Below are 16,135 nucleotides of genomic sequence, written 5' to 3'. Positions count from 1 at the left end.
TCAGGAATGGCACAGAAAGGTTTTATTAATCTATAAAATTTATTTAGAAATGTCTACATACAAATTCTTCCCTTTGGTCACATCTATTATTTAGCCCCTGTAATTTAAAGTTTCATCATACTATTCCTTAATATGCAATATGCACTGTAATAATTTCTGTATCATAGATGCCAAAATTCCATAGAGTTCATCATATGTAAATGCCAACCTGAGACAGGGGATAGAACTTATTTATGATCAGTGTAATACATGGACATAACATGTCGCACAGAATTTAGTTAGGCTTTCAGATAACACCAGGACAGTATTGTGTAAGGAACTAGATAGATATGAAGACTAAAATGAAGTTCCTGGTCTGAACAGATTTCTTCATTACTTTTGCTTTTACTCTGGGGGAATTCTGTACCAAAAAATTAAACCTTCACAATCAAAACATTAAAAATTCTGGGCACAGTATTTTAAAATTCAAATAATTTTATTTGTCAAAATAACATGCCAGTTTCAATTATTTTGTTGATTTATTTCAAAATAACTATCAGCAAATATATCTGTAACAATGCAGACACAAAAAAACCTTCCTCCAGAAGTAGAGAATTAAGGAAACCCCTATGACAGTGGCTCTCAATCTTTCCAGATTACTGTACTCCTTTCAGGAATTTGGTTACTCCTGCATACCCTCAAGTTATACCTCACTTAAAAACTACTTATAAATGAGGCATAAAAATACCAAAGTGTCACAGCACACTATTATTGAAAAATTGTTTACTTTCTCATTTTTATCATATGAAATCAACTGGAAGATACATATTGTACTTGCATTTCAGTGTATAGTATATAGACGAAAATAAACACATCCTGTATGAATTTTTAGTTTGTACTGAATTCGCTAGTGCTTGCTATGGAGACTGATCTAAAACTAGGCAAATATTTACATGACTTGATGTGTGACCCTTGGAAGATCTGTGTACCCCTGGTTGAAAATCACTGCCCTAGGTTCATTTCTCTGCCCTCTGTCCACCAGAGCCCAGCAGACACCCACACCTTCTTGCCCCAAAGCCCAGCTGTGGGACACTCCCAACCCAGAAACACATTCCTCCCTCATCAAAGCCCAGGGATCCAGAGGAGGAAACAGCCTGATGATGGGTCAAAGGACTATATGGAGTTTATTGTAAACCCTCATTGCTTCAGTGCATGTTGGGAACTGCAGCTGCAGAGAACTCTCCAACTTCCCATTCTCCTGCCCTCCCACTACAGCTGGTCCCTGAGTTGCGAACGGTCTACTTACGACCGTTCAGTTACAACCAAAGCTGTTGTAAATGGCGGACCCTGAGTTACAAACGCAATCTGCGCTTACGAACAGTGTGATTGCGTGTAACTCAATGGGGTCCGACTTACGAACGAACCGAGTTACGACCAATTGCTTGGTCCGTAACCGGTTCCTAAGTCAGGAAGAGGCTGTACTTCTATTTGACATCTGGGCTCTGTGGGTCTAGCACCCTCTAGTGGCAACCAACACCTCTGCAGCTTATATCTGGGGCGTGGGGTTATATTTCCCCATAATATCTATGCGAATTCTACATTGTGCAGTGGTGCAGAATTCCCCAGGGTATGCTGCTTTGTATCTCTTACCACTTGTGTAGAACTTTATATGTTTATGCCACAATATAAATATTATCCTCATTTAAATACTGTCACTACTCATATTGTGTGTCACCCTTAAGTATATAATATTGTCTCTGTCTTCCTTTCTTCTCCCCTCACCTTCCAAAAAGTTTGTAAAACAGCAAAAAGAATTCAATAACAGGAATTGTTCACAAAGTGTTGACATCTTGTGGCCAGTAAGAAAAATCCTAGATCTGCATATATAGGAATGTAAAGCTGTTACATCAGAAATCAGTTAAAGCCATACAGCATAAGTTGCTATATAAAAAGTGTTCTATTAATAGATACGTTCTTTGTGGGAAACCTAATGTGACTTTAGCCTTTTATAGTGCCCATTGTACCACAATTAAAAAAAGGATGATAAAGAGGGAAAAATCCATTAATTTAGCTCTTAGTCAAATGATAAAAGTCTTAGCTTAAAAATATTCTTTACTAGGGTCATCTACCAAAATTTATGATGCAGAGAAAATAAAAAGAAGACCAACAGGTCCATTAAGAACCTAAGCAATCAGACATTTTCCCTTTTAATTTAAATAATTGAAGATTTCTGTACTCTACCTTGGCCCATGAAGCTTATCACAAGGAAGAAAAACAATGGAAAGAAAATAAAAAATAAAATGAGACACTCAATAATCCGCTGCAAAATCCTACCTCAACACCTCATTGTGGTGCAGCGGTGACCCTGGCCGTCTGACAGCTATGGTAGCAGGGCGTATGCCCTGATAGGTCTAACCATGCTACATAGGCGCCGGACTATCCAATCCAGGGAGGGGATTGCTCTCTCGGTTTTTCCCTATCCTTAGAGGTTGGAGGCTAGCTAAGTTTTAGGAGGTACACATGCCTGCACACCTAGCCAGTGCGATGGTTTGAAGTCAATGGCTAAAACAACACGAGTAAATGGGTTTTAGTCCCCTGAGTGTTTTCGAACCATTCTACAGTGGTGGAGTGGAAATTAAGTGACGAGAAGCCGAAAAAAAAATGTCAGGTGCTAGGCCAACATGGAAAAGGACAACCCTCGCTGTGTGTACTTACACTTGTAGGTCGCTGGCGAGGGACGAAACGTTAAACCATCTGATGAAGGAAAAGAAAAGGATAAGATGCGACATCCTCTGTGTCTGCGAAACCCGATGAAAGAAGGGAGTTGGAAGTCAACTGGAAGGATGGAAGTGATGTGAGGCTTGGAAAGGGAGATGGTGCTAGAAACATTGGGGGAGTCGGATTTATCATCAGTAAGGACTGGTCTTTGAAAGTTATATCATACCAGCTAATATCATTTATTGGTGTGCTTCATCTTCAGATAGAGTCAAAGGCTACCCTCAAGGTCATCCAGGCCTATGCCCCCACAAGTGCAAGTGAAGACAAAGAAGTGGAAGAATTTTACTGAGAGCTCGAAAGAGCCCTTGCACAAAAGTCCACTTACACTGTCACAATGGGAGACTTTAATGCAAAGGTCGGACGAGGGAAAGCTGGCAAAAAGTTTATAGGGAGATATGGCAGTGGTGAAAGGAATGAAAGAGGAGAAAAGTTAGTAGCAATGGCAGAAATGAAAGAACTGTACGTGGCAAACACCTGGTATAAAAAGAAGATCGCAAAAAGGTGGATGTGGATCGCACCAAATGCGAAGAGCAAGAATGAAATATTTGACTATATTTAGTCAATAAAAGGCGCATCATCCAAGACATCTCTGTGGTGCAGCCTTTCAACATCGGCAGTGACCATCGCTTGCTTAGAGCGAAGTTGATTTTCGACAAAGTAGTGGAAAAGAAGGCATTACAGTTGGCAAATAGGAAACAGCGGTCGAAGACATTTGATGAAGCAAAGCTGAAGAAAGCAATTTCTGGGTTTGACTGGAGCAGACAGAAAAGTGTGATGAGGATTATAGTATTTTTGCTGACAAGCTGAGACGTTGCTTAAAAGTAGCTGAAATTGAAAAGTCGAAGAAGGTAAAGGGAAGAATCTTGAAGGAAACGAAAAGCCTGCTGGAGAAGTGGAGAAACATAAAAAGGAGCTCTGATAGTAACATCGAGTACTCCATTCTATGCAAGCTTATATGGCAAAAGCTGAAGGATGACTTTGAGAACGTCCGGAAAGGACAACTCCTCAAAACAGCTGAATCACAGAAAAGCCTCAGGACATGCAAGTGGGAATTGACTCAGTATAGACTGAGCATAACAGCACTGAAGAACAGGTCCCCCTAATAATGGTCAGCGAAATCTGAAGTGCACTATACCAGATGAAGAAGGGAAAAGCTCCAGGAAAAGATGGAATAATGTCAGAAATGATTTCTGCAGGAGGCGAAAAACTTTGGAAGGCCCTTGCTTTAAGATTCAGTCGATATCCTGAAGAAGGAAAAATACCATCAAGCTGGAAGGAGTCGAATACCATCTTGCTGCACAAGAAGAGCGATCAAGAAAATCTTAAGAATTACTGCCCTATATGCCTACTTTCTCATATTTACAAGTTCTTTACAAAGGTGATAACAAACCAACTTTCACAGAGCTTGGATGAACAACAGTCGAGAGAGCAGGCAGGGTTTCGAAGAAATTTCAGCATGATCGACCATATATTTACTCTTAGCCAGCTCCTAGAAAGAGCAAGGGAATACAAACTTCCGCTTTGCATTGCTTTTGTCGACTATGAAAAGGCCTTCGATAGCACTGAGTTCAATGCAATATTAAAAGCGCTCGTAGAGCAGGGCATTAACGCACAATGCATCAATTTGTTGAAGGAAGCGAATACTGGATGTACAACAGGTATTACTCTCCTCGGAACTCCCCATCGTATCCCAATCGAGAAAGGCGTGAAGCAAGGAGATATGATTTCACCGAAACTATTCACTGCATGCTTCGAAATGGTTATGAACAAGATCAATTGGAGGAGTGGTGTCAACATAAATGGAGAACGATTATCTCATCTCAGATTCACGGATGACATAGTATTAATTACCGAAAGCACCAACCAATTGCAGAGCCTGCTACGAAGACTTGACAAGAAAAGCAGTCAGGTCGGTCTGAAAATGAATCACTGCAAAACAAAATATATGCGATCAGACGTCATACAAAAAACCCGAATAACAATAACAGGAGAAGAAATTGAAGAAGTGGAACAGTATATATATTTGGGCCAAGAAGTTAATGTGTGCCAAGACCTAAACAGAGAACTATCGCAAAGGATTCGGGCAGGATGGTGTGCATTCATTTCCATCAAGGACATCCTCAAAGGAAAAATCGATAAGACCACACGTACAAATATCTTCAATTCAACAGTGCTGCCAGCCATGTTGTATGGCAGCAAAACGTGGGCCCTGACGAAGAGAGAAGAGCAGCGACTATTGGTAGCTGAAAGGGCAATGGAGCGAGCTATGTTGGGAATTTCCCTTCTGGATCGAATTCTAAATGAAATGATCAGAGAACGCAGCGGTGTGAAAGATATTATCGTGGAAAGCAGACATAACAATTATTGCTGAGCGGTACCCGTGAGAACAGAAAAGACCACCCGGTCGGCCTCCAAGAAGATGGGAAGATGACATTGTTAAATGTTTTGGACGAACGTGGAGAAGAAAGGCAAGAGTAGGAGAAGAATGGTGGATGTGTTGTGATCGGTGCAATCTTAACGACAGCTGAAGACTGATCAAGCCAGGTGATCCAGATGACTCAATATTGTGTCTTTGTTCTTTTATAAAAGAAGTTGCAAAAACACTGACAGGGTCCTGACAGATACAGCTGCATCTTAGTCTAAAGTACATTTAGGCTACGTCTACACTGGCATGAATGTCCGAAAATGCTTTTAACGGAAAAGTTTTCCATTAAAAGCATTTTCGGAAAAGCGCGTCTAGATTGGCAGGATGCTTTTCCGCAAAAGCACCTTTTGCGGAAAAGCATCCGTGGCCAATCTAGACACGGTTTTCCGGAAAAAAGCCCCGATCGCCTTTTTCACGATCGGGGCTTTTTTGCGGAAAACAGCACTATGCTGTCTACACTGGCTCTTTTGCGCAAAAGTCTTTCGGAAAAAGACTTTTGCCCAAACGGGAGCAGCATAGTTTTTCCTGAAAAGCACTGATGATTTTACATGAGATCGTCAGTGCTTTTCCGGAAATTCAAGCGGCCAGTGTAGACAGCTGGCAAGTTTTTCCGCAAAATCATTACTTACCAGATTAGACACAGCCTTATTGTATAAATCCACTGGTTTGTATGCCAAAGGATACAGTTATGATTACTGTCAAATCCTGATAAGTTTATATAATATAGTTTAAAGAATATTAAATTCTGCTCTTGAAATGTAAACTCAAGTCTGATTCTGACTTCCCTCCTGATGATTTTATCCTATCACGCCTTGTTTTTTCACTACAGTTGATGATTTAAAATTGTAGGACAGTTTCCATATTAATCACTGGAATGCAGTAAAATTGATTTACCACTATAGGTAAGGAGTTTTTTCAGTTTGACATATTGGATCATAGAAAGCTGCGTACTATTTTATAGCCAACAGCAATGACAAACAAAAAAATCACCTCAGTTTCCAAAACCCTTATTCATCCATATTTGCTAGGGGGAAACAAGAGTTTGTTCAAATTTTGTATAGATTATATATTCATATGCAGAATCAATTTAAAACAACTCATATAATAGGAGAACCCAAAGATATTTGCAACAATGTATGAATGGCTATCTTACATTAGGATAAATAGATTAAAAACTAATTTTAAAATTTATTAGTGAACAAAGTCAAACTACAAAAATCCAAAAGGAAAATGTGCTGAGTCAGGAAATGAGCCTGAGAGTTCTTATTGATGCAAGTAGTTCTTATGCAAAGAAATAGTGCCACTGAAAAATGGAATTACTCATCAGTAGAAGGTTGCCGGTTCAAAGCTTTTTCCACCACCTCCTTAAAATATTATCACCGTTCTATACTGTGAAGGTGAAATTCTGCTCTTGGTTGCATACTTGCAGCACTCACTGAGGAATGGGAGTTGCACTGCACAAGAGCAGAATTTTGTCTGTAGCTAATGCTGATTCTAGTAGGAGCCATACATTCACAGGAGAGAAGAAGTTGATGAAAAAAAAGGGAAGAGTCAGAAGAGACTATGTAGGTCATCTATTACGAATCATTGTATTGTGCTTTACTTCTCCCTATATCTTTTCCACTAATATCTTTTGATTACTACACAGTATTTGGTCCTGCCATGAGGGCAGGGGACTGGACTCGATGACCTCTGAAGGTCCCTTCCAGTCCTAGTATTCTATGATTCTATGATTTTCAGGCATGTATGTAGGCATGAATACACACAATGTACTTACCCACCTGGAAAGAGTGGAATTCCTTAGTTCTGGATTGACTTAGCATAGAAAAAAATAACATTGAAAATGGGCAGGACAGTTAAGCAAAGGTATCCAACATGCTAGTCACTAGTGACATGTAGCTATTTGGCCAGTCATTGGCTTGAACAATGTGGCTAGTTCACTATAGCAGTATCCACTATAGTAGCTACTTCTTCAGAACTGGTTGAACACCATGAGTTTAGGGCCATTCCCTGGTTCTGCATACAATAACCGAGTGCAATAGATACTTATTTTACATTAAGTTTTCAGTAACACAAGCAATTTGATTTATAATGTTATATTTATCATTATTACAGGAAAACATCTGGCTTAGGGGAAAGGAAAATAAGCATCACAACCTCTTTTGCAATAATGGAAATAATATCAGTAACACAAAGCAAAATTAATCATGATCACTTTTGGAGATAACTAAAAATGACCAGGGAAAAATTACAACACGGGATTTACAAATAAGGGAACCAGGGAAAAATCTTATGAATGGTTGATAAGAAAATAATATGAAAAGCCTTGATAAATGAGTAATACATGAATAGATAACAAATGCCAGGACTGATTTATCAATTGAAAAAGTTGGGCAAAAAAACAAATCAGTTACATTCTTCAGAAGTATACCCATGAAAATAAGTTATAAAACCCCAATTACATGTTCCCCAAACCAAACACATGATGTCTAAGTCAGTGGCTCTCAACCTTTCCAGACTACAACACCCCTTTTACGGAGTCTGATTTGTCTCGTGTAACCCCATATTTTACCTGACTTGAAAAGTACTTGCTTACAAAAATCAAAGAAAAATATAAACATATAGCAAACTACTACTGAAAAATTGCTTATTTTCTCACTTTTCACATGGAATATACCGTAAATATTGTACATTTCAGTGGATAGTATACTGATTAGTATGAACAAGTGATGGTATGACATTTTAATTTGTTCTGAATTTGCTAGTGCTTTTATGTAGCCTGTGGTAAAACTAGCCAAAATACCCAGATCACCTGATGTACCCCTTGGAAGGCCTCTGCACACCCTAGGTTGAGAACCACTGATGTAAGTGACTGAAAATCAAGTATACTGTCAAAACACAAGATCCATTTCATGAAGAGAAAGGAAACAAAAAATAAAAACAAACGGATTATTTTCTATAAGTAAGAATTAGAAGAGCAAACATCTACCTATACATTTCAAAATGCTTGGTGACAGAGCAAATGTGTTGTATTTAATCAACAACAGATAAGTTTAATAAAGCTTTAAGCCAATTTACTTGGAGTCTCTGTGTAATGGGCACTTTTGGATAGATTATATCAATTTATGAAGTAAATACTTTTTTACCTCACTAGTGTTTTTCACATCACTAAGTTGCAGGTTTATTTCACTTTCAGGATAATTCCATATATCAGTAATTTCAAGCTACGATGCTTTTCTTTTGTCCTAGCTAGCCTGACACTATACTGTTGCTGCACATTCTAGTAGTCTTTGGGTGATTTCCAAATATAGTATTACATAAAATAATACTAATTCCATAACTCATGCCTTTCAAAAAACAAATAATCACACGTTCATGTTGTTGTAAATAAATATGCTATAATTTTATAAATATTAAAAGCTAGGTACTAAGTATACATAAGCTGCCAAATATACAACAATCAACTATTCTAAAGAATGAAAAGTCATTCTTAGACCTGGAAAACTAGTTTGCGTTCTAAAAATTAGCTTTGAGATATGCCTAAATACACTATGTCACTGCTATTTTCCAGGCTTCTGAGTGCTCTGCATTGGCCATCGTATTGTAGCTCCTGTACTTTCTCAACAGGAATGGATGGCCAGGGGATCCACAGTTGCATGTCATCCTACCTGGCTCTGAAACTATTCTTGAGAGAAAATGTAACACTGCCCTCTGACAGCATTGCTTCACTCATGAAATGCACACAACCTGTGTAGGCTTCTTCAAATGCTGTTCTATTCCTTTCTACAGCAACCACACTGGTTCCATGCATCTCAGGAACAGGATTTGCCCCATGCTGAATTAGAGAAATGTTTTCTAAAGCCTGGCAGTGATCTATTTTATTTACAGATCCAGAGTCAAGTGTGTTTATTCTTCCCTTTATACACTGATGCTTGTTATGATATTGGTCCAATCCTGGGTGAAGAGCCAGTCTGGATTTCTTACAGAAGACTTTGAAAAATCACTGTCCATCATCTGACAATGCACTGATTTTTTACTCCATTTCCTCCCCCCATACACTTTCCCTTGCCTTTCTTTCAAGTAGAAGAAGTTTCTCAGTGAAGTCGCCAATAGAAGTCACCTGCTAACTATCACTACTGCAATCCTAAAGTAATAGACAATATTGTACTGGCCAAATTCAAATTCAGGTAATTGCATTCAAACTAAATAAATTCCTTAGGTAGTTTCAAGAAGATAGGGCATTCTTCACTCCTTGTCCTAAACTGTTACGTAGGCATTGTTACACACTATAAAATAGTTTACTCTTTACCTCAGCAGTGCATGTCAGTGGTGAATGAAGTGATCCATACTTATTTGTAAATCAGTTTGTGACAACCTGTAAAACAGGTCTTGAAGATATAATATTCCTCTTAACCTGGAGATCAGAGAGCATAACAATTATCCATAGATCTTAGAGATGATTAGTACTTCTAGTTTAACCACTTGCATATGTTTTGGGAGTCCTCTATTCTATTTCCCTAGTAATGAACACAGAAAGTGGATTAATCCACATAATTACCTAGAAAAACAGCATTATTCTTATTTGCTGGAAATAAGAATGATTTTAGCCAACTCCGTTATAATAGTTTAAAAACAGGAGTGGGCAATAATTTTTAAAAAGGGGCCACCCCAGAAGGGGTGGAGCCTCAGGTGGAAAGGGCGTGGCCAGGAGACTTCTTGTGCTTCCCCCCACCCTGATTGGCTTGGGGTGGGAGAGTGCAAGAAGTCTTTCTCCTCCTTCCCCTGGTCCCTATAGATAAATATCAGCTGTTTTAAAACAGCTTGCGGTTCCTTCTAGGTGCCCAGTGGGAGAAGGCTTAATATGCTCCCCCTGCTCCCAAGCCAATCAGGGACTGGAGGCAGGGGAGCGTGCAAAATCTTCTCGCCCCCGCAAGAGCATGTGGCAGCGAGAGAGACATGCTGGTTGTTTTAAAAAACAGCTAGTGTATCTCTCTAGTGGCTGAGTGCCCCTGGCAGGGCGGGGACAGGACACGAAAGACTTTGTATGCTTCCTGCCCCCAGGCCTTAATTGGCCTGGGGACAGGGAGCAGGCACAGCTTCCCTCCCCAAAGGCATGTGACACCTAGAGATAAATGCCAACTGTTTTAAAACAGTCGGTGTGTCTTTCTAGCTGCTGCACAATCTTGCGGGGGCGAGGAGACTTCACATGCTCCCGTGCCCCCAGGTCCTGATTGGCCTGGGGAAGAGGGAGTGACAGGGCAGTCACAGGCCAGATCCACTGTTTAAAATCCCATGGCTTTTTAACATATTTTCTGTGGCACGGTCTAATATTCTAGCACTAAGGCCACATATCCTCTAGGAAACTATTTTGAAATGACTAAATTCGACGTAACTCCTGATATAACAAATTTGAACTAGAGTATCTTCACTATGAGGAAGCCTCAAAATTAGTCTGAGGCAGGCTCCATTAATGTGAATGCACTACCTTGGACTTAGAGCCCCAGGAAGCACTCTGGGGAGTTGTGGGAGGTCTCCCGGCAGCCAATAAATTTGAATTAGCGGCACTGAAGCACCCACACTACCGTTATGTTAAAATTACTATTTGGAATCAGTGTTACTCTTCTTGAAAAGAGTACGAATTCTACAGCCCGTTATTTCAAAATAGTGGGTTTGATTGTATGGATGCATCGCTTACTAATTCAAACTTGGGTGGTGGCTATTTTGGAATAAGGACCTACTGTAGACCAGGGCTAAAACATTTTGAAAAACTGGTTGTAATACTTTGGTAAATATTTTTTTAAATTCTTCTGTCACCACAACAATTTTAATTTCTGCTTGCCCATGTGTGTGTGGCATCAAATACTTAGATATTCACAACCTGTGATGTTACAGGTAAGGGACGGTAACATTTCTGTTACACATTTACACTTTCACAAGTGTAACACTCAGATGAGAAGTCACTCCACATTAATACTCGTTATAAAAGATCTTATGAAAACAATTTATTTTTAATCTTTTGGGGAATAGGTTGGGGAAGGGAAAAGTATGAATGGAACAAATAGGTATATGTAAATAATTTGGCAAGAGATTTGTTCATAACATGGTCTAATTGTTTTTGGTATTTTTAAGTAGAAAATAATAATATACATTGATATTTATCTATTACACAATAACTGTTTCCCATGATTTTCTTGTTTCCTATAATCAGTATGTTTCCTAATTATGTAATTCTAGCACTAGACTGAATAGTTCCAGAAGACCCATTTACTCAATTTGCTCAGTGACTCTGGAAATTTAAAAAACCTCTAAACAAGCCATTATATACATGTATTCAAACAGTCTTGGAGGAGTTCTTATGAATTAACACTCATTTAAAATAACCTTTGTAATATGGTACACTGCTGTATATACATTATATACCATAATGGGTCCAAAACAAGCTGCTACAGATAATAATTTAAAACATTTAATTTTTTTAAAAATCACAATTAAAAACATCTCTAAAGGAAACTAACTATAAAAGCTACTTTAAGGTAATACTAAGTCGATTTCTATCAATTGGGATAAAGGAATGAATATTATCCAAACAAACACTCCATCTTTAACACTAATGCTATTGTATCTAATTATTGCAGGAACCTAGGGTGTATGTTCAAGTAGCTTACTAGATGGCTTATAATTCTAGTGAGCACTTTGGTTAAGATTGGAATGTCTAGCCTTACCCCTGAATTTTTCTCTTTTACAGATCTAAGTCAGAATCTTGACCTTATATGAACTACATAGTTATGCAACAGAATTCAGATGTCTGTTTATTTAAATCAGCTTCCACAAACATCTTGGATATGTGTGAAAATGTCTTTCAATCAGAGTTTTCACAGTTTTAATAAGGAACCCCTAAGTAGAACCATTATATTCAATTTGATTTGATCTCTATAGACAAAACAGTTAAAACACATTTACTAACATTAAATACAGTCAATTTGCAAAAACATACAATCTGACAAATATTGTCATGTGCTCTTGCAAAGAGTGCATAGGATATATTTCTGCAGCAATCAAAACAGTAAAATCATCTGATGTAATCTCAAATTCAAGCTGTAAACATTCGTAATTTGTAGTTTTTTTGGAAACAATTTGTTCCTTTCAAGTTATTATTAGCAACTTGCACTAGGCTTTGCCCTTTAATTTTTTTCATCAGCTTTACATTACATTATTTTCTGTCTTTAACCCTTTGGTTCTCCAACACCAGTAACATGTTCATGCTTAGATTCAGTGTAGTGATCCTTTCCGTCCAGTGCATAATGAAATCTTTCATATGGAATTCTTGTTGAAGTCCCTAATGCACAGTCTTGAGAAAGAGGCTGATAATGAAGCCAGCTATGCCTTGATAGGATTTCCTGCAGGTTTTGGATCATAACCATATAGGAATGTAGCTGCAATCACAAGAATGGCTCCAAAGAAAAAAACACTGAACAGAATAGGAGAGGGAAAAAGTAACTTTTTTCAGACAGTAAAAATGTATTTATATTATCTAGTCATGAAAAATTACATTCTCTACAGTATTTCTAGTGAGGGAGAAACATGTTCCTTCAATTTGTAATGAACTGACAATTTATTCATCTACTACTCTTAAATTAAAAGACTAGGAAGAGATGGAAAGGAACTAAGAATCCTGAACCTATCAACAATAAAATCATGATATTTCACTGAAATATTCCAAAGATTAAGCAGGATTGTCTCTTCATGAAGCAACTGCCAAAGGATAATCAATCTAGCTGCATATTTTTAATCCCCTGAATTCCCCCCCCCCCATCTACAATACACAAGCATACAAAACTAACCACAGAAATTATATTTGTTTGCTGTCCAATCATCTACTACTATACATTTGAGAGTTTGTGTGTCTGTCTCTCCATCCATATTCTGTGAGTCTGTTCAAGAATTCCTCCTCAATGGTAAGAGCTAGGACTACCAAATTTGCTATGCACTTACCTCTTATCATAACTTAAAGCAAGGTAAGGGTTTGGTTGTGCCGGGATGATGGGATATTCCTGGAACGTGACTGTTTCTCATAAAATGAAAAAAGAGGGAGTCTGGCAAGAGGGATGCTCGCGACCTCCTGGGGGGTCGAGACCCACAGTTTGAGAAACGCAGCTCTGGTGTTTTAACATAGTTTTGCCTGTTCTACGTGCAATGTGTCAAACAGCTTTAAAGTTTTTCTGTATTAGAGACCCAGGCTATGTTTATTTTAAATCCTGTTCTGATAGACCATGTGCCAAATTATATCAGAACACTGAGGAGCAAGAAGGACATTGATATTGTTAACAAAGAAACAGTTTAAATGTATACAGGGCTTAACTGTTGTAATACAGTGTTTACACAAACACACACACTATACAGACTAACACCTTTTCATGAAATACTAGTACTCAAATACTATAGGGAGACTTTAAAACTTTTTAGAAGAAAAACATTTGAAATATTTTCAAATATATATGCATTTAAAAACATTACCGTGGAGATGTGCAAAATTTTGATAATTTGAGTTTTTTGAACATATGTAGTATTTTGGAAGTGCATCCCAAATTATAGTGGTGCAGTACCTTGCAGTGCCACAAAGAAAGTATTTAACTTGCTCAGAGGCATACACAATTATGTACTTTACATAATTATCCCACTGAGAATTGTTTGAAGACAATGGAGAAACCACCTACAAATTTCTCTACAGAGATATACAGCATGTTTTGCATCTACCCAGCAAGGCTATGTCTCCATTGTGGAACTATTTTGGGATACTGGAAGTATCCTAAAATAGCTATTCTGCATCTTTAAAGCAGCTCATTATTTTGAAATAGATTTCAAAATCATGGGAGTGCTATTCGGATGTCCCTGTAACTCACCTTCCATGAGGGTTAAGGGACGTTTTGGAATATCACTTTATTGCAAAATTTGGCACTGTGTTGACGGTGCCAAATTTCAAAATAAGCTATTTTGAAATTACTTCAAAATAAGCAATGTAATTTGTGTAGCAAAATGTGTGTAGTAAGGGTGCAGTGTAGATGTATCCTAAAAGAATAAAGACAGACACTGGCTTACCTCTCAAATTTTGAATCTTGTTTATGGGCTGAATTTCATTTACTCAAGTTTCCATTATAAACCCCATTTGTCAGGGTCTGATAAGTTAACTATTAAAATGTATTTGTGGCTGAAACTTAACATACCAGTCCTCTAACTTCATTTTCAGTTTGTTTTTACTTGGCAAAATAAGTGTCAGCTTCTTATAATAGGATAGCAAAAATCTACAATGTGCAGTGGGATGTTGTTTGTTTTTTTGTGGCTCTATAATTGCCTTAAATCAGGGCACTATGCTTCAAGAAAAATAGCAGCAGGAAACACATTCCACATCATATCCTAGGCTCTATTGGAAGGCTGTCAGATACAACAATTTTGTCACCTATACTACAATACACTTGAACCTCTGTACTCTGGGAGTCCCTAATCCAGAAACACCTGTGGTATAGAGGAGGAAGTGGCTCCGCATGCTGCTGTTGCTCCCCCTCTCTACCAGCTGGTGGAATAACAACACACTGACCACTTCCCTGGAGGCTCTTCTCCACCGCTCCCATGGTGGCAGGGGGCAGTGTGTGAGGACGGTGCTTGGAGGCAGCAGGGACTGCAGAGCCATGGATGTCCCTCATGCCCAGACTCCACAGCACTGTCCCAGGCCCAGCAAAATCCTTAATCTGGCATACCCTGATTTCCAAGGTTGTTGGATTAAGGAGGTTCAAGTGTACTTAACCCAAATTTAATTATCTATCATGTAATTAAATGAAGTTCACAAGCTTTAACTTTGTATTTCAATTCAGGAATCTACCTAATCCTTTAAAGTAATTTCAATCATGCTTCTATATATCATTATCCACCAATACTCATTAAATACCTACATTTTCAGCAACTGCTATATTCACATATGCATAGATAACAACACTCACCTGGTTGGGACAAAATCTTGCAACCAGAAATAGGATATCAGTGTTGACAATATAATTGACAAAGATGTTGCAAATCCCTTTAAAATATTGTCTGCATATTTTATAACAGCAGCAATCACGAGGCCCCCAAGTGCCTGCAAAAAGATTGAGATTCACTTAAGATGAGCACATATTTTAGAAATTTTTTAAAAAGTACTATGACAGATATGGCAAACAGAAACCTATCTTCAGATTATTATATTTAAAGTTATGAAATGTTATTCAGTGTGTTTGAGCCAGGCCCTGAAAGCATGAACATTTCAAAGACCATTATGATGAGATGGGCAAGAGTTATGAGCCAAGACCTATGTGTCAATACATGCTATATGTATTTGTATGTTCTAGGGATGTAAGTGACTAATCAACTAGTTGACTATCCAATAAGCAAAAGCTTATTAGATAGTTGACATACTAGTCGACTTGTCACTTCCTCCCACTTGCTGCCTCTATCAGAAAGAGGCAGCAAGGGGCAGGGGGAGAGGAGGGAGGTAGTGCTGGGAGAAGCCATCTTAAAAGCTGGTGCTCCCCAGTTCCAGCTCCGTGGTAAGGGGCAGGACCACAGCAGCAGCATTCCAACTTTGAAATGTACAAGAGTCCCCGCTGGGGCTCTTGTACATTTCAAAGCAGAAGTGCATGGAGCCCAGAATCAGCAGGGGACTCCCTGCTGGCCCTGGGCTCCACGTGGAGTTTCAATCTTTGAAATGCACAAGAGTCTCTGCTGGGGGTCTTGTACATTTCAAAGGCGGAATGCCATTCTAGTCCTTATTGACTCATCGAATAATCAATGTAAATCTCATTGACTAGTTGATTAGTTAATCACAATTTGAAATCCCTAGTATGTTCCTAACCCATAGGTAAGACCCTGCCTAAGTCAGGATCATGTAAAACACATCATAGACAATGGAATTTGGCCTTCCCCTTT

At 38.5% G+C, this 16,135-nt stretch overlaps 1 protein-coding gene across 5 annotated transcripts in view; it reads right to left on the bottom strand.

The window, feature by feature from the left end:
* Positions 1 to 11,149: 11,149 nt before the first annotated feature.
* Positions 11,150 to 16,135, bottom strand: part of SLC35A3 (solute carrier family 35 member A3) — a 37,492-nt gene continuing 32,506 nt past the window's right edge. For all 5 annotated transcript variants that reach the window (XM_075936607.1, XM_075936606.1, XM_075936605.1 and 2 more), the window contains 2 exons: positions 15,175 to 15,308; positions 11,150 to 12,650 (listed from right to left, as the gene is read on the bottom strand). In XM_075936607.1, coding sequence (XP_075792722.1) covers positions 12,560 to 12,650; positions 15,175 to 15,308 — 225 coding nt within the window. In that variant the 3' untranslated portion in view covers positions 11,150 to 12,559. The remainder of the gene's footprint in view (positions 12,651 to 15,174; positions 15,309 to 16,135) is intronic.

Source organism: Pelodiscus sinensis, chromosome 9, assembly GCF_049634645.1.
Source record: "Pelodiscus sinensis isolate JC-2024 chromosome 9, ASM4963464v1, whole genome shotgun sequence".
Lineage (NCBI taxonomy): Eukaryota > Metazoa > Chordata > Testudines > Trionychidae > Pelodiscus > Pelodiscus sinensis.
This window is presented reverse-complemented; position numbering and strand designations above follow the sequence as displayed.